This window comes from Balaenoptera musculus, chromosome 2 (genome assembly GCF_009873245.2).
Source record: "Balaenoptera musculus isolate JJ_BM4_2016_0621 chromosome 2, mBalMus1.pri.v3, whole genome shotgun sequence".
Classification (NCBI taxonomy): domain Eukaryota; kingdom Metazoa; phylum Chordata; class Mammalia; order Artiodactyla; family Balaenopteridae; genus Balaenoptera; species Balaenoptera musculus.
The window spans coordinates 19,499,643-19,517,974 of record NC_045786.1 but is presented as its reverse complement, the minus strand read 5'-3'; the positions used below and the strand labels follow the sequence as shown (position 1 = coordinate 19,517,974).

Genomic DNA, 18,332 nt, shown 5'->3' with positions numbered 1-18,332 from the left:
TCTCACCGTGGCTGCTGCCGCCACCCTGTGGGTTGTCTCGGGCCCGGAACCAAGTTCTGCGCCATCCAGCTTTGCGCTTGGCCTTCCAGAATCCAGCCTTGCCCTCTGCTCTGTCCATCACTTACGGCCGCAGCCTCGATCTCACCCCTTCCCGATGTCCAGTCCCAACCAGAGGCTGCCCCTGCCTGCCCGCCGTGGGCCTCAAGCGTGGACCAGCCAAACAAATTGGGGGAGGAAGCATAGACCCACAGCATCTTAAAGCCAGAAAGAATATTAGGAATTTTCTAGTCTGGCCTCTTCGTGTTTAGATGAGGACATTTTGGTCCAGAAAATGCATCATTGGCCTTTAATGGTAAAGGTCACCTCAGAGCCCGTAGCAGACCTGGGAGTGAGAACCCACAGTTTCATGGCACGAATTGTATTTGGGGTATTTAACAAAAATTCCTACTTCTATTATGACTGTCAGTACCTCTAGAACTAGAAGATTCTTGCACCAACATCCTAGTATCCTCTTTTTTTTTTTCTTTCTTAAATGTTTTTTGGCCGTGCCATGTGGCTTGCAGGATCTTAGTTCCCCAACCATGGATCAAACCCAGGCCCTCGGCAATGAAACCGCCGAATCCTAACCTCTGGACCACCAGGGAATTCCCATATGATCTTTTAAAAATCAACTTTGAAACAGTTCAGTGGAAAAAGGGTCATGTTATTAAAATTTATGTCAACTTCTGCTTATTGCATATTAATGGGCGAAACTGTAACCTTCCAAATACCTGAATTGGGCATGGTAGGGTGATACACTGCAGTTTGGGGCCACTTGTGGCAATTTGGTGACTCAAGTGTATGAAATTTCCCTTTCTTCCTCTGATGATTTATTAAATCAAATGAACCTGGAAAGGTCTTGAAATGTATACCAAACATATATGTTGTTTGTTTCACTAACCCATCATCTATTAGGGACCGTATCCCAGGCAGTAAGATCAGTAACGTTTATACACAGAGGGCGGCCTGGTAGGTGCTCAGGGCGTGCAGGACTCTGGTGAATAACGAGCAAAGCATTAAGATGTGTTTGCCCTCAGTCGCCACCAGGGTTAACCCTTTCAGCTACCTGTGAAGTCACAATTTTACTTCTGTGCCACGTGTGCCCAGAGACCGTGTGGGTCCTTTGCTGAGACTGTGTCTGCAGCGCACACGGTGCAGGCTTCCTCCACTCCAGGAGTAAGACAGCTCTTCCTCCCAGGCGGGATGTCAAGCCACCACGTGGTGTTGGGTCCTCAGCCGGTTCTGATCCTCACAAGAGATCCTCTTGTCTTCCAGGCTCTGCGGCTACCCTCCTTTCTATGATGAAAATGACTCCAAGCTCTTTGAGCAGATTCTCAAGGCGGAATATGAGTTCGACTCCCCCTACTGGGACGACATCTCTGACTCTGGTAGGTCTCTCGGCTCCTGTGGGCGGCTCCTGGGACCCCGACACCCAGCCCACCTGAGTCTCCAACAGTCCCCAGGGGCTCAGAACGGTCCTGAGGCTCCTGAGGATGCTAGGCACTTAGACTTGACTTGAGAAGCGAGGAGAGGCTTGGGACACGTGTGGGACACGTGCCCCGAGCCAGGCTGAGGGGTGGCGACTCACTCCTCCACCACTCCTGGCCATACCCTGATCTGGGTGCTCTGGAGTGAGACAGTATTAGCTCGAGTTTATTGAGCTTACTTACCATGTGCTGTGCACTCTAAACTCCGCACATGTGCTAGTTCACCCAGTCCTCAGGACAGCCTATCAGGTGGGGATTACTATTAGCCCCATTTGACAGATGAGGAAACTGAGGCCCCGGAAGGTGAAATAACAGCTAGTAAGTGGCAGAGCTGGGGTTTGAACCCACGCCCTCACTCCAGAGCCCGAGTCTCAGCTACTGTGCCACACAAAACATTCCCAGGGAAGTTCACCATTTCCTCCTCAGGGATAAAAATCAAACCCAAGGCCCACGTAAGCGAATGGAATGTCTCCAGCCTCAGTTTCCTCCCTGACAAGATGAGGATGGTAATAATACCACTCCCACCCTAGTGGGTGGTGTAAGGATCACATGAAATAATGAATGAGCTATTCAAATATCACATTTTATTATTTGTGTTATTTCCTCCTAACTGGAAATGCCCTGCTTTCTTCCTCAATCTTCCAAAACCTGGGATCGGACTATAGTTCTCCAAGGCTTGCAGGAAAGAGCCACATGGGGAGTAGTTTACTTCTGAGTCAGGAAGGGCCCCAGCCGTCCCCCAGAAGTCCAGCCCTGTGGGCAGTGAGCTGCCAGACGCCACAAGGTGACAGATTTCCCACCTGGCACGTGTCATCTTCTGGTTCTGGGTCCCAACCTCTCATGTTCTCAGCGTCCTGCTCTGGGTCATACCTGGTCCTGGGCCTCCAAGCAGTTTTGCTTCCCCACCAGGGCACATCTCCTGCACCGTAATTTCCTGCTCGCTGTTTGTAATCATCCGCGGGGGCTGCGGAGGGGGCTTCTGGAGGGCTGTGCATCCACAGTGGGTGCTCGGGCGACTTTGTTGAATCGGTGAGCTCTTAACGTGAGGACGTCAACAAAACAGCTCGCTAAGGCAGCAGTGAGCTGAGTGAGAGGCACCTGGCAGCAAAGATATTTCACCTTTTCCCTGAAACAAAGGCGCCACTAGCTGCCGGCAGGAAGGGACTTCGAGCTGGGAAGGCAGGGTCCCAGGCCTGGCTGGGCTGCCTCCTCGTTCACTGGGTCACCACTCAGAAACCCAAACCTTGGCTTCCCTTTTCCCCAGATGCTGGTACCACCTGCCTTGATGTCCCAGGTCCCGAGTGTCCATGGAAGGCTGGTCTCGTGTTTCCATGGTACCCTTGATACCCACAGAGGCACCCTGGTATCATATTGTCATATCTCAAGCCACATACTGACTCCCCCTCTTGTGCCTTCCTTTTGAACAGCAAAAGACTTCATTCGGAACCTGATGGAGAAAGATCCAAATAAAAGATACACATGCGAGCAGGCAGCTCGGCACCCGTGGTAAGAAGAATCACCCACTAGAGAGGCCGGTCAGCTGGGGCTTCGTTGTGAAAGCCACGGGTGAAGCTTGCATCCCATCTGGCCGGTGGCTTTCATCCTTTCCCCAAACCAACACTCGAGGACACAGTCTTCTGAAGGCACTAATGACAGATGCACAAAAGATAGCTGTAGCTTTTTCACTTCATGTGAAGTATTTTAGGATCATTTTTAGTGCCGGTAATTCCCAAAGGAGGCATTAAGAGTGGAGTTTTATTCCTTGTACTTACTACTCAGTCCGTAAATGAATTGAGGTCACATGTTCTTTTCCTTTTAAGATGTTTTTCAAGTTAGTGTTTCTTCACCTCCAGAGGGATGAATTGATAGTTTATGACATCCTGGACTACATTTCCTGCAGTGCCCTGAGGCCACCTTGTTTTTGTGCCACTTACTAGGGTTGAACCCAGTGACTCTGGGTTTATACTTCTCTTGAGTCTGAATTTTCTCATCTTTAAAGTGAGAATAACAATACCTAGTTTACAGGATTGAAGTAAGCAGTGACTGAGATCGTGCACACACAGAAAGGGTTTAGTGCATCTGGCACGTAGCAACTGCGTCATTAAGCTCTTCTTATTAAAGCACCGTGAGCCTCCTTTTTGAAACAAAGGCCAGGAGTAGTAAAATAGCCGATACAATGCGCAGACCCTTCACCTCAGGAGAAATCCCCCCCGAGCCAGTCCTCTAGAACACTGCTCCCTGTTTATTCTACCATCTCCTGCAGCATTTTCTCCCGCTGCTCACATGCTGATTAACCTTCCAAAGGGGACCTGCCCAAGGTCCTTTCCTGACGAGTTTCACAGTATTTTAATGTATAATAACAGCCGTCGTTTATCATCTGTGATGTCCCAGGCCCTGTGCTAATCATATTAAAATATCACCGCATTTTTTCCTTTATGATAATCCTGTAAGGTAGATTTTTGCCTCCATTTCTGAGGTAAGGAAATATATGTAGAAAGATAAAGAAACTTAGCCAACAGGACACAACTAGCTAACAGCAAAGCCAGAAATGTTTCCAGGCAGAGCTGTCAGATTCCAAAAGATGCTCTTTACCCCAAACTGACAGGAGAAGGAAAGGGGAAGGAAGGAATTTTCTGAAAAGGAGGCAGTTTTGATTGTGTGTTAGCCTGATATATATTTTTATTTATTTATTTATTTATTTATTTATTTATTTATTTATTTATTTATATTTGGCTGTGTTGGGTCTTCGTTTCTGTGCGAGGGCTTTCTCTAGTTGTGGCGAGCGGGGGCCACTCTTTGTGGCGGTACGTGGGCCTCTCACTGTCGTGGCCTCTCTTGTTGCGGAGCACAGGCTCCAGACGCACAGGCTCAGTAATTGTGGCTCACGGGCCCAGTTGCTCCGCGGCATGTGGGATCTTCCCAGACCAGGGCTCGAACCTGTGTCCCCTGCATTGGCAGGCAGATTCTCAACCACTGCACCACCAGGGAAGCCCAGCCTGATATTTTTTTAATAAGTCACTTTGGATGATAGGTCAAAGTATGTGACAGTGAAGATATGAAAGTTTTTCTTATTTTATAAACAGTTGGCTTTTATAGCTGTATGAGACTTTTTCCCCAGTTTTACAGAGAGATAGTTGGCATGCAGCACTGTATAAGTTTAAGGTGTTAGAGCATAATAACTCGGCATCCATATATGTTGCAAAATGACTACCACAATAAGTTTACTTAATATCCATCGCCTAATATATTAGTTACAAAAAATTTTTTTCCTTGTGGCGAGAACTTTCAGGATTTACTCTCAACAACTTTCAAATATGCCATAAAGCAGTGTTAACCGTTGTCACCCGGTTGTACATTACAGCCCCAGTACTTATTTATCTTTCATGTAGGAGGCTTTTGAGGTTATCTTAGAGAGGAGGAAAATGACCTCAAAAGGAGGGAAGTGATTTGCTTCCTAGAACTTGTTCAGTGGTCCAGCCTCACTCTGTGGAAGGCCAGTTACAACCTCAGCTCTCCTTCACCAGACATTTTTGAAAAAAAACAAAGAAGAGGAAGGTCAGTTTCACTGTGAGGGGCCTGGCAGAGGGGCAAGGTGGGCTCAGAATCAAGCAGCACTTCACGGAGATGCCAGCCTCGCGCTGTGAGAAGGCTGTCCCCGGGCCATCCAGGGTGGGGCGGGGATCCCAGGCTGGGCCAGCCAGGGGGGCTTCAACTGTGCACCCTCCTCAGCGTTCTTGGAGACCCCTCCCCTCCCCGGATTCCAGCCAGCCAAGCTGCGGTGACCACAGGAACTGGGATGGATCCCAGAGGTTTGGGGTGCACTCCAGGCATCACCAAGCCTGTTTTAAGCAAGTGACTAGAAAAGCGTACAGTCAGAGCCGTGCAGGTAGAACAGACCGTGTACAAAACACAAAAACACTGAAAGGCGAGGAGAAGAGTTTAATGATCTGCGTGTGGAGAAAAAGAGCCAGACAGACCTGATGGAGCGTGATTGATGTAAACGCCATGTCCTGTGTTAGTTTAGAGGCAAAAACTGGGAAGCGAGAGAGAGTCGGAGACCCAGATGAAATGGGGGTGCCTGTAGCTTTACGTGTGTGTGTGCGGACTCGTAAGGGAAGTCTTCTGTCTCAGGGGCGTTGTTCAGTTCCTAGGACAGTCAAGGTGACATCCAAGGTCCCTCCCAATGCTAAGATGCCACGCCTCCAGTTTTGCGGGTGAGTGACGCTGAAGCCTGGCGTGCTGAGCGTCCCACGTGGTCCCTGTGAACTTCCTGGCTGTCGCGAGCAACAGCGTGATGGCGGTGCCTTTTTTTTTTTTTAAGTTTTTTTCTCTCTTTCTGTCTTTTTTTCTTAACATCTTTATTGGAGTATAATTGCTTTACATTGTTGTGTTAGTTGCTGCTGTAGAACAAAGTGAATCAGCTCTACGCATACATATATCCCCACGCAGTGCCTGTTTGAGGAAGGTCGTGAGCTGTCATGAGCCGAGGTGGCTTTACCTCCAAGAAGAGTGTTTAACAGGGGCCTCTGGGCCACCGCCTGCCCCACTGGGTTCTCACCCAGTGGCAGCGTGCCCTGGCACTGTGGGAAGTGAGCACGGGACATTCCTAGAATAACTGAAAATTTGCGTTTTCCTCCCCTCTCAGCCTTGCTCACCCACAGGGAAGGGAGTCTCCCTGACACCCCACCACCCGGCCTGTTTGGTTTGGAGCGGGCTCTGCCCCTCGTCGGTGCTCAGCCCGAGAATTCCGTCCTTCCTACCACTTCTGCCCCCTGGTTTCCAAGAAGGAGCCGACCACCACGAGGTGGAACTGGCCTTCTTTTCTGAGGATGCAGCTGTTACAAGCAGGAGGAAACGCTCGCGTGAGGCCTCCAGGAGGAGAGGCTTAATAACGACACCTCCCCAGCCTCCTCGTCCCTTGGGTTTCGGGTGGATCTGCTCATTCACATATTTCTCTTCACTGATGTGCGTCTGGGAAAAGCAGGCAATTGACAGTTGTTGGTAATGGAAACCTGACCGGCCTTGGTTCGTTTCTGAGTATCCTCTGAGCTGTGTATTTTCAGCCCTGCTGGGAAAACTAGAGGAGTCTATTTAGGGGGGTCTTGCTCTGAGCTGAGAATAGCAGACTGTACGGTATTCTAAACTTAGGCCCAGCCTGGCACAGACTTACCTTCCAGAGTCCACCAGCCATGTTTTTGGTTCCTAAAAGGAAAGGCTGGTGGTGGGAACATATTTTTTATCCAGGGCTGGTTTCCTATCTGAATAAGCCCTAAGCTTATTCCTCTCATGTCCTAAATCGGTTGAACACGGCAGTCTGTGCCCAGGCTGGTCTGTGTCCAGGGCCCTCGGAGTCTGGGACCTGACGGGCTCTGCCAGCCAGAAAGTATGGTCAGTGTCCCCGGCATCTGTCTGCCCCTTAACATTTCCGAGATCCAAGAAATTACTTCTGAGGTGTCAGGCATCAGTTCAGAATTGAATAGTTTGGTGCTAAAGGAAAGGGAAGATGGATGGATTCAAACCCAGAAAAGACTGAGCAAAATGCAACTTCCTGTGAGATTGGGGGAGGCCAAGTGGTCAAATGTAGAGCGAGGGTGGTGTTGAGGTTGAGAAGGGATGTGAGGGAGAAGAATGGGCTGGAGGGACCCCAAGCTCATCAACGAGACTGGCGACTGTAAGCCCAGAGAGAAGAGGGAGGTGTAAGAACGGATGGGGGGAGGGGCGGGGGGGGAGAGAGAAGAGGTGTGATAAAGCAGAGGGAGGAAGAAATAGGATGAGGGGGGACTCTGAGGACAGGAGGTCAAAACTAAACCTCCCTTCCTCCCTGCTAATAGAAGGCTAAGGTCAAGCAAGAACTAGAGAAAAAATTGCCCAGTGTTGTAAAGGACCCAGTGGAAGGTAGCGGCGACATGGTCCTTGCGGTTCTGAGAACTTTTCTAGGAAATGCAGGAGTAGGTGTGCCAAGCAGGGCCGAGCTGAGGCTGGGAACCCTGGCACTGAGCACAGAGAAGGTGAGGGGCCCCGGGGGGAGGGAGGGGGAGTAGAACGTGGCGGAGCTTAGGTCAGCCGGGATGGAGCCAGAAGGGAGCAGTGGGCCCCGGGTGTGAGCAGGTCCATGGACCAGAGATCCTGGGGATGCCAGAGAGGGGCTGGGGGGAGGAAGCCGGGAGGGAGACCCTGGGTAGGGGTCTGGTGCTCAGACCAGGTGGGGGACACGCTTGAGACCTCAGAGGTGAGACACGGCGGGTGGGAAGCTGGGGGAGGGGGAGAAGGAGGGGAGCTGAATTCAGGTTGTGTTGTCCTTGTGGGCTCTGATGTTGCAGGAATGGGGGTGAAAAGGGTTAGAAGGGGGAGCCGGGCAGAGTGGCCCACCATGAAGGTGCTGACCCGTCCTGGAGGGGGTGCAGGGTACGGAGGTGGGACCGGGCTTGGAGTGCAGCGGTGGTGGGTCATGGACATTCAGACAAGAGCTCGGGGGTGAAATAAGCAGCCTGGAGGGGCAGTGAGACGCCATTCTCTCAGCAAACCTGTGGGAGGAGACAGGACATGGCTTCCCCAGGAAAGCAGCTTGGGACCCAGTGTCAGACGCTCGCCCCCCCCCCGCCGCCAAGAAACCCTCTTGAAGAAGCGTCTTTGCCTCCGTTTCAGGATCGCTGGTGACACAGCCCTCAGCAAAAACATCCACGAGTCGGTCAGCGCCCAGATCCGGAAGAACTTCGCCAAAAGCAAGTGGAGAGTAAGTCCTGTGTTGCCTACATTCCCACTGAACTTAACCACTCAAACGAAACTGGCCCTACAGTTCAAGCATTTTTTATTTCTAAGTGTTACTGTCCCCCAAGTTTGATGAGAATCCCCAGAACCTCACCCAAATGTGTGCTAATTTTAACCGATAAGGATTAAGACTTGACGAGAGCATCGTGGTGTGAGAGGGATAAAGTGTATGATTTAATTAATATCTCCCCTCTGTGATCCAAAAATAGCAATATTGCCAGCTTTTCCTCATTTGCTATTTCTTAAGAACATAATCCCTGTTGTCTTCCTTCACTTTGCTGGAACTTTGAAGGGTTGACTATTATTAAAGTGACATAAAAAGGGGGGAAAAACACCCCAGGAAATCTCAGTTGAACTCATCAATACATTCTGGTAAAAATATGATGGATTTAAACCATTACCCTATGTTCTCATAGCATGGGTAATTAAAAGCTGGCTGTTTTTGCACGAGAGCCAACAACTAGAGACTACACAGACAGTAGTTCCACTGACCTACTTTCTTCACAGGAAATGCTATTATTTAGGACAAAACACCAATAATCAGACAATTAAAACTCTTAAAATATATTTTAAGGTACTCTATTATTATAATACACCTTTTGTTCTAGAAGTCATTCTCTTAAATTATGGAGAGAATTGGCTTACGTTTACTCTATATTCTACGGTATTAATGTCAGAAGAAAAATACTCTTTTCACCTCCAAAATATATTTTCTTGGGGGGGAGAGGGTCAAATGATGAATGTACTTTTGGAAGAAGAGGCAACATCAGTTTCCTTTCTAGTGGATCATGAGACCGTTTTCAGAAGTTTGAACTGCTTAGGGTAACAGGATAAATGATAGGAGACAGTCTCGGTCTTTTCTAATTAGCTGGAATATTTTGTCTGCTTTTCCCCTTTCTTAAATTTCAGCAAGCGTTTAATGCCACGGCTGTTGTGAGACATATGAGAAAACTACATCTTGGCAGCAGCCTGGACAGTTCAAATGCAAGCGTTTCGAGCAGCCTCAGTCTGGCCAGCCAAAAAGATTGTGCGTATGTAGCAAAAACAGAACTTTCCAACTGGCGTTTGAGACAAATCTAGTGGGGAGGGGGGGGGGACTCTCGTTTGCTGAGTAGCTACTGTCTGTCGGGGTCTGTTAATACTTGATCTTATTTAATACTCCCAACAATCCTATTCACTGTTTTTAAAATATGTTTTCAAATTTAGTTATTTCATATTTCTACAACCGTAGCTACTGTTGTTTCCATTTATAAGAAATCTGAGGCTCAAGTCCCACACAGCCACGTGTGTGTGGACAAAAGCCCGACACTTTCTGATCCATCTCCTTATGTTCTGATTTGCTTCTCATTGGGCATCACCCTTAGGGACTGAGGAAGGGATGGCAGAGACTCATATGACAGTCTGATCTCATTGACTTTTAAAATGTATTTTCATTTTTTTTTTTTCTGATAATCATTTGAGCTAATTTATACGAAGTGCGTTGGCTTTGGGATCAAAGTAATAGTACTAATGTTTCGTTGTCCTTCATCTGTGCGTGGGATAGTACATCACGGGGGACACACTCACACCCTCCTTATTTTTCTCTCCCGCTCCCCACTCTGTGTATTTCTCTTAATCTCATGCTAGGCCTTCCCACGGGCTCCTCTGCACTGCAGAGCAGTTGCCTTGATCGTCCCTGTAGGCCTTCATTTCCGTAACCATTGAGACCCTTCAGTTTGGTCTCACTCTCAGCATCACGGCTCCTACCTGTTTGCCTCAAAAAAGGTTCCCTTCCTCTTTAAATAGCCCTCCCACCTCATTCCGGAATGTCCAGCCCTTAAGTTTTCCCGGGAAATCTCCATGAGCGTCCCCTGACACAACTGCACGCTGCTTTAGACCCACATTTACGTCTCAGGGCAAATCCTTTCCGCCCTCTGGTCAGAGGAAACCCCACAATCTATCGTTTACTTGAAGATTCAGACAGTGGCTCTGACAGCAAAGCCGTCTTAGCGCTTTACTTTATGGCTATCCCCATGTTCGAGCCCACAGAGTTCACGGTCACGGGGGTGAGGGGTGTACCGCGGCAGCCAGGAAGGTCATCCCCACGTGAGAACATTCTGAGGCCGACACATTTGCTTGGGGAGCATCGGAGGTGCAGCCCGTGAGGAGTTTTTCTAGGCCAGGGGGCTGCCGGGTTCACACAGGACTCAATCAGCAGCCCCGTGTCAATGTGCCCCATGTCACAAACGCTTCTTAGCCAAGAGTCCAGACCACACACCAAGCTGGGGTCAGAAGGGGGTATCACATTCTTTATTCACTCTTAAAATCCCTGCTTCTCAGCGCCCTTGTAAGAAATAAACAGTTCTTATAAGGACGGTATATATTCAGTACCTAGCCCAATGCCTAGTATGTAGTTAAGTGTTCAATAAATGGAACCTGTCATACTATAGTGGCTAAACCATGTTGTACCCAAGTACAAAGCAGGTGTCATTATTATAATGAAACAAGGAGGGAAGACCTGGGTCTAAGAAGAATTTGGATACATTGCAAACGTTTTCCTGCGGGTAGGGAAAAATTTGGAGTCAAGTGCATAAAAGTTTGTCCCCCGCCACAAACCCTTGCAGCGGGAAGAGGGAGTGAGTAGATCCTTCTGACGCTTTGCACTTCTTGTGTCCGCTGTCCCCCTGCAGGCCTGGCACCCTCCACGCTCTGTAGTTTCATGTCCTCTTCATCAGGGGTCTCAGGAGTGGGAGCGGATCGGAGACCGAGGCCCACCACTGTGACGACAGTGCACTCTGGAAGCAAGTGACCGGCCCTACAGGTGGGGCCCAGGGGGTGAGGCCAGGGAAGGGGGCCCCCAGGGGCCCCCAGCGCCACCAGCCACTCCAGAGCGATCCCACCCTGCACGGTGCGCCTCCCTGCACAGGACTGGAAGACAGAAGTTTTTTACGGCCATATTTTATACTGCAATTCTGAAGTGTTCATTTCTCACAAACTGTACTGACTCAAGGGAGCTGATTTAATAGGATCTGGTGCTGTACATACGAATCTCGCAAAGCTCTAACAGAACGGACTTTCTTAGGTCCTCTCCCTAAGCCCTGTCGTTTCCGATCTTCTCAGTAGAGGTAACCGTCTATGTTGTATTTTTTCATTCATAACAAAAAAGGTTTCAACTGGATTATTTAAGTATCGGTAAATATTGTGCATTAGGGTTTTTTTTTTTCCTTTTAAGAAATATGTCCTTTTGAGCTATACTTCTTACTTCCGTGCCCTGTACCTTTTGCTTGTCAGTAGTAGAATTTTATGTTAACCTTTAAGAGATTTTTTTTTTCTTCCGAAGGGAATTTAAAAGTACTTTTTAAAATTCTAATAAGAGGATCGATCAAGAATCTGTCTCCGAGGTGAAGAGTGCACTTTACTTCAGTTCCTTCTCCTTCTCTCCCCTTCTTCCTCGGAGGGGCAGTTTTCTGAGAAGACAACTCAGCCCTTCTGCAGCCTGTCTTCTCCCCGGGGGTGCGGGCACCGTGGGAGGGAAGCTGCAGAAAACCTTGCCTGGCAGCTCCTCCAGCAAAGCCCTCTCCAGCTGGAGACCCTGGGGCCTCTTGCCATCAGCGGTCAGAAATGAAGAAGCCTGCTCTCCCAAGACGAAAGGCTAGACCTGCTGTGAAGGAGGTGACCCCCGCTCCCCCAGCAAAGATTTAAGAGCCTCGCTGGCCAAAGGAGCACGATGCCATTTTGTTTGGAGTGAATTTCCCACACAGCTCTCGTTTCTCACGAGGGGAGTGACGGCGTGGAAGCCCTGCTCTCAGCTATGCAGTTTTAAAATTAATCTCTCTGTTTTTTAAAAATGCATTTCTAATCTTACAACTGAAAATGGCCTCCAGCTTACACCAGTTGTTTCTGCAAATGTTTACGCTGTTCTTAGAGGCTGATCCAGAAGGGAGGAGAGGGAAAGGGCCTTGGAAAAGACTCCATTTATCTCGGGTGGTTAAGGAGAGGTGACCTTCCCAGCAAGCAGGACAGTGGCCACTGCAGTGATGGCCAGAGACCACCCCAGCCAGGCCCAGCCAGCACTGAAAGCCATCCTTCTGACCAAGGGAATCCCCAAACCAAAGACCTGTGATGGTGGGGTCACCAAAGGTCCCAGTTTGCCCAGGACTGAAGGATTTCCTGGGATGTAGGACTTTCAAACCAGCAACGTCCGGGGACCACTGGGCCACATTGTTCACCCGCGTGGTGGATCGGTGTGCAGGATAGAGCGAGCACAGCATGAAACCCAGGGAAAAGCACTTCTCCAGGAGGCGTCAAGGATGCTGTCTTGAAGAGGCGAGCAGGTGGCTCCAAATGCCCACTTTGCAGAAGCCCCCCCCCTCGGCCCTTGTGCCCATGTGATACCTTGAGTCTGCATCGCACAGTCAGCCTCGAGCCCGCAGTGGGTCCCTGTTCATCTGCCTGATGGTCCAGTGACTTTCCCGGCTGTTGTCCTCATGCCCTTCTCCCACAGTTGAACAGACACAGTGGATCCTGTAGGCCATGCCATCTTTGTCACTTCTGCACCTTGGCCTAGGTCCAGGCCGAATGTTCAGTGATGCCCTGCATCACACACACAGTGTTATGAGGCTCAGCACTCCATTCTGCTTCCTTTAGGAGGGCAGTGCAGGTGTGCAGGAGAGCAGCCAGAAAGACAGACATCTGGTCTACCCCGTGTCCACTGTGTCGTAGGCACTTGGCCCCTTGACAGGATTCCCGCTTGGCGTCTGCCACCTCAGCATCCAGAGTGAAAATCAAGCTATTACTCTTCAAATTTTGTAAAAAGCCTGGAAATAAAACGACAGTAGACCCAGTTAAGAAGCAAGTGGTGCGTGAGTTGGAGGACAGTAGCAAGAATATTATAAACAATAGCAGAAAACTGAGGCATCTCTCCCAGGGGTTTATTTGAATGTTGCTTACCAACAAGCGTAATGGAAGATTCACGTTTCGACAGTATAAGAAAACAAGGAATTAGGGAATTCCCTGGCAGTCCAGTGGTAAAGACTCTGTGCTTCCAGTGCAAGGGGCATGGGTTCGATCCCTGGTCGGGGAACTAAGATCCCACGTGCCTCGTGGCGTGGCCAAAAAAAACAAAAACGAAAAACAAAAAAAAAGAAAACACGGAACTAGATGTTATGGGGGAGGGGTGATAATTTGCCTGACTTTGATGCTTAGAACGTCTGCCTGAATAGTTATCAGCTCCTTGTACTGTGTGCTATATGCAGTCATTTGCACTTGGAAAGCAACATCTGAAGCCAAATTTATTGATGATAAATTATTTTCTGGAGCTGATGTGTGGGGTGCATGTTCTGTGCAATTAGTTTGAAAGTATGTCTTACCTGGAAAGTGCAGAAGAGCTGAGAGATGGGCCGGACCCCCTCTTTGCAGTTGGGGGTCTGCTCTTGGCCATGGTTGGCCTGTAACACGTCAGGAGATGGTGACTGTTTCAGCCCAAAAGTAGACTATGTTGAACTTGACATCAAGTGAGTCTCTACTGTCTGGATGCATGTATTCCCATTGTTTTAGGAGGAGGAGAAAATACTGATAACTCCCATGTAGAACTTCTGCTCTGTTGCGAGAGCCTTAGTGGTAAAAGAATGGAGGTTCTCTTTCAACCGTATTTAGTATTATTTACACTTTATGACAACATGGGAAGAGAGCTCAGAATGTGCCTTTTGGTAACGCCTGCCAAGTGGAGTGGCAAAGTCCTAGGACCTTCACTGATGTCAAATTCCACCGACGAAGCTGAGCATTTCATACGGGCCCCCAGCTTACACACCCCCTGGAGGCCAGTGTGTGCAGCTGAGGCTAATGGTGGACCATGGACCTCATCACAGTCTGCCTTCCAACCACCCCGCCGCCCAGTTTGGTCTCTTCACCTCCTCAGAGCAAGTGGACTGTTTTTGTCATTTGAAAGAGTGTCCTCAAATGGTCTTGCCCTCAGCTGCCTGTCTGTCCCCCTTCGCTTCCCTGATCTTCATCTCATCCGTGAGGCCATCAGGGAGACTAGCATTTGTCTGAAACAGAGAGCGTGCGCCCGCATGTGGCCCCAACAGACCTTTGAGAAGGTCCCAGCTCTCCAGCCAGCTCTTACCATAGCATCCAGGGAACTGGGCAGTCAGGCTTGGGGTTAACCAGGCAAGGCTCTGGCACTTAGGGAGCATGAGCTGGTGAAGAAAGGCATTTGGCATTTGACCCCCAGACTCAGTTTACCTGCCCATCACTAACCTCATCCTGTTCATTTGTCTCCCTTGGTGTCCAGCAGATCCTGGGTGAATTGTGCCTGGGAGAGGGGGACCTCCCCCCTTTAGAACGAAGGCCAAAAACACCAGGGACAGAGGGAGGGAACCCAAGGGAGGGACCCTTCCTGAAAAGGGAGATTGACCCTCTCTCTGGAGGAGTGACAGCTTAATCTGATGAACGCCCTGGGGTTTGACATTTTGTGAGCAATTTTAAACAGAAAGAAAAGACCGTATCCCAGTGGAGATAACTCCGTATTGTAAGGCTTTGGCCACCGTGGCCCCCTGGCCCACCCAGAGCCTGGGCTGGTGTTGATTCTTCACCCTGGAGAAGCCACCCTGGAACCATCGCTCCAGGGCTGAGGGCAGGAGAAGGAGGGTATGGCCTCTGTGCTTTGCCTGCAACACTCATGACTTCTTGACTTCATATGATTTCCACACGCTCACTGCTGGGTTTCCTCTGGATGTGAGAAGGAACAGCAGGGTGCAGCAAAGGGCAGCTCCTCCCATTTCCATAAACAGAAATAAGATGTACTCTTTCCCAGGGTTGCACAGTCACTTCTGGCAAAAGGAATGAAAGTCCTCCGATTCAACCGATGCACGAAACCTTTGCATGTTCTTCTGAAACAATACTGCTTCCCGTTCTGTCCACTCACACTCTGCAGAGTTGGCCTTTTTTTCCTTAAACACATTCCAGACCAAACACTGTTCAGTTTGTTTAAAGAAAAATGTATATACCTGTATGTAACCCACCACTCTTTGCGGGGGGCAGGGGGCTGGTCGTAGGTTGGGGCTTCAGGTGTACCTGACATTGGCCAAAGAGTGTTCCAATCCTTTGGTTTTCAGAACTGAAAATGTTGCGATAGGAAAGGTGAATTGGGCAGATTTCTAAAAGGGGAACTTAATTCACAGAGATGCCAAGAAAACTAGTCTGCAGATGAGATAGCTTGGAAACCTCTACACTGGACAGCAGGCAGGGAGGAGAAAGAGGAAGATAGAGGCCCAAGCCCCCTTCAGCCCCAGCCTCCGTTGTGGTCCCAGTGCATCGTGATCTGCAGCCTGGGCGTGGGCACAGGAGCCCAGCCCCACTGTGAAGTGGGCCCTGCATGCTGGCCACGGCCTGGCCCGCCTCCTGCTCTGCGCCGAATCAGACAGCAAGGAACATCAGCCCTTCCCGCCTTCCCTGCCACCTGCAGCAGGAGCAGCTGGGCTTGTGGCTCCGGGGGCCTCTGCTTCTGCAAATCCATAAGGCTGTGCATTTGGCAGCCAACCCCACAGCATGTGGCTGCCAGGTCTGGTTTCGTGGACAAAGTGTGGAATGGCTTCTCGGTGTCTGAATCTCTCTACACCAAAGGGACTAACTATTGCATTTCCCCCTTTGTACCAATGCCGCTTCTGCATTCGCCACATCCATTTTTAATCTTTTGGTCTCCAGAAAACTTCTCATACAATGATTATGTCTTCTGATGATTTACCAACTTATTTTACTTCAAGGTGATTTTATTTTCTTATGGACAGGAAAAAAGAAAATGAAAGGAGTGTTTGAGGCTTCAGTCATAGGGATAAGATACGACCAGGGACTCAAAAGCCCCAAACACTAGATAAATTACTTCTCAAAGGAAAACCTTAATCTGGACAGACTGAGGTTCCTGGGCCCTCATGGTAGCCTTGCACTTGAGGGAGGAGGAGCGCTGGGGCAGGACTGGCAGCGGTTTGGACATTTTACAAAAACAAAACCATTTTGACAGCGACAAAAATGCTGCAACCTTGCAGCAGCGTCTTTGTTTTGCAAGACAGGCGGCATGTTTCAGAGGACGTTTCTCTCAGCCCCACGATCAGGTTGGAAGACATGAAAGGTACATTCTGTCCAGCATAAAATTTGGAACAATTTCTAAATTGGCTCTGGTCACCACACATAATGTCATAGTCCTTCTTGCAGCTCTCCCAACAGTGAGCACGTTTTCCAAAAGCTTATGACGTCGAACCCAGGAATGTCCCTGTGTCTGTTATTACCAGGCTTGCAATTGGTTCGATTTTTCCATAAAACCATGCTTGTCCAAAAGAAGGGAAAGTGTGCATTTATTCCACGCATGTAATAAACTCTGCAAGAAATTTACCCCACATAGGTTTGCGGCACTGCAAAATTGTTAACGGGCCTGTGTAGCAAATGATTCTCTGCCTTGACAATCATGTACACATATCAAGATTTCTATCATAATGACAACGAGATTGATGACTTCTTGTTTTCCTCCAATAAAGAATTAATCACCTTCAGATGTACGTGGTTTGTTTCCTCCATAAGAAGCAGGACTGGGGTGTTTCAACAGCTCTCTCTTTCCTCCTCTCTCTGAAGTTTGGATTTGAAGGAAGGAGTTTGAATTGAGCCCCTGGAAACTCATAAAGTCCCCTAAATACTTTGTCACCAGCCCGATGGGCAGGGATGCCAGGGATGGGGGCAGGGCATGCACATCGTGGCATTGAGATTTGTGGTGGGCGCTCAGGCTCCCCCCCTTTTCCTTGCCACTGCAGAAGGTGGCTAGAGGCAGGCCCAGAAACCCAGATCATGTTAACTAGGTATTCTTGAGTTGTTTGGAGGAAAAGCCAACACTGATTTCCAGGAAAACGTCTCTGAGTAGCACTCGCCCACACACGTCCATTCTCAGCACCGCCTTGGAATTCTCAATGTCCAAAGGAAGATTCTTTGCTGATCACGTTACCAAAAGTGGGGTCCAGCTGCTCATCGCTGAAAAGCCGATAAAGAGGCAAGGTTGGTGCAAAGAACAGTTTGCTTGGTTTTGGATGCTGGCACCCGGGTTGCGGGGGGAGGGGACACCTGTCCAAAGGCCGACTCCCCCACCTCCCCGCCCCGGACAGTCGGGGGGCAAGAGCTTTTACAGGCAGAGGGAGGGGGCTACGTGTAGAAACAGCACAGTCAGCTCTGACCGTCATCTTGAAATTGGTCATCGGTGGTCTGACCAGTGTCATCTTGATTGTTTTAAGTACACTTAGTCTTCAGTTCCAAGGTCAGTTTGTTCCCATTTCTTGCATCCAGTTCTCAGAACTGTGGCAGCTTATGTCATGGCTACAGTCTGGTCATCATGTAGTTAACTTCTTCCACCTGGTGGGGCTTTCAGTATCTACAAGACAGCTCACAGGATATGGCTCAGAATACAGCCCTTGAGGAGGAACCAAAGGTCCTTGACTTTGCTTAATGACTAAACTATTATTAGTTGGTCTCCTTTGATTGTTTTCCTTTGTTTCTGCATTTTCTCACTTCTGTGATTAAACTTATTTTTTGGCTAAAGTTTTTCCACAAACAAAATGCAGGCAGAGGACATGGGGGACAAGGACCATAGGGTCCTGTCCGTTTCAATCAGAAGAGTGAATAGTGTCTTTTTTTTTTTTTGGTTGGGGGATGCTTACAGCTCATAGCTCATCAAATATATTGTGGGGATTGGATCTGATCACCAGACAATTCCTCCAATCCAAATAGTAAGTTGTTGTGTAGAGGGGAAAAATGAATTGGACGTGGGTTGTAGAAATGTAGAATTAACGCTATCCCACACAGCCAATATCAAGTGAAAACAGCATGGGCCTTAGTGGAAATAAGTGAGGCCCAAAGAAATACATGATACCTGATGACTAGTCCTTTCTTAGCTGACATGGCTTCTCTCAACCCAGACCCTAGTTAGGAAGTATATCATAACAAAGGGATCATTCAGTGGGTGCATAGGAGACACTGTTAATGCAGACTTTATGGAACAAAAGAACTTTAGTAAGCTAACCACTT

The 18,332-nt window shown here is 49.0% G+C and overlaps 1 protein-coding gene across 8 annotated transcripts in view; it reads left to right on the top strand.

Annotated features, from left to right (window-relative positions):
* The window catches only part of CAMK1D (calcium/calmodulin dependent protein kinase ID), a 389,771-nt gene extending 372,953 nt beyond the window's left edge, over positions 1-16,818 (top strand). For 7 of the 8 annotated variants that reach the window (XM_036841516.1, XM_036841508.1, XM_036841509.1 and 4 more), the window contains 5 exons: positions 1,315-1,427; positions 2,954-3,032; positions 8,172-8,259; positions 9,204-9,321; positions 10,964-16,818. In XM_036841516.1, the coding sequence (XP_036697411.1) occupies positions 1,315-1,427; positions 2,954-3,032; positions 8,172-8,259; positions 9,204-9,321; positions 10,964-11,082 (517 nt within the window). In that variant the 3' untranslated portion in view covers positions 11,083-16,818. Of the gene's footprint in view, positions 1-1,314; positions 1,428-2,953; positions 3,033-8,171; positions 8,260-9,203; positions 9,326-10,963 lie in introns of all 8 variants that reach the window. The other variant, XM_036841510.1, reaches the window with a different exon arrangement.
* Positions 16,819-18,332: the final 1,514 nt, after the last annotated feature.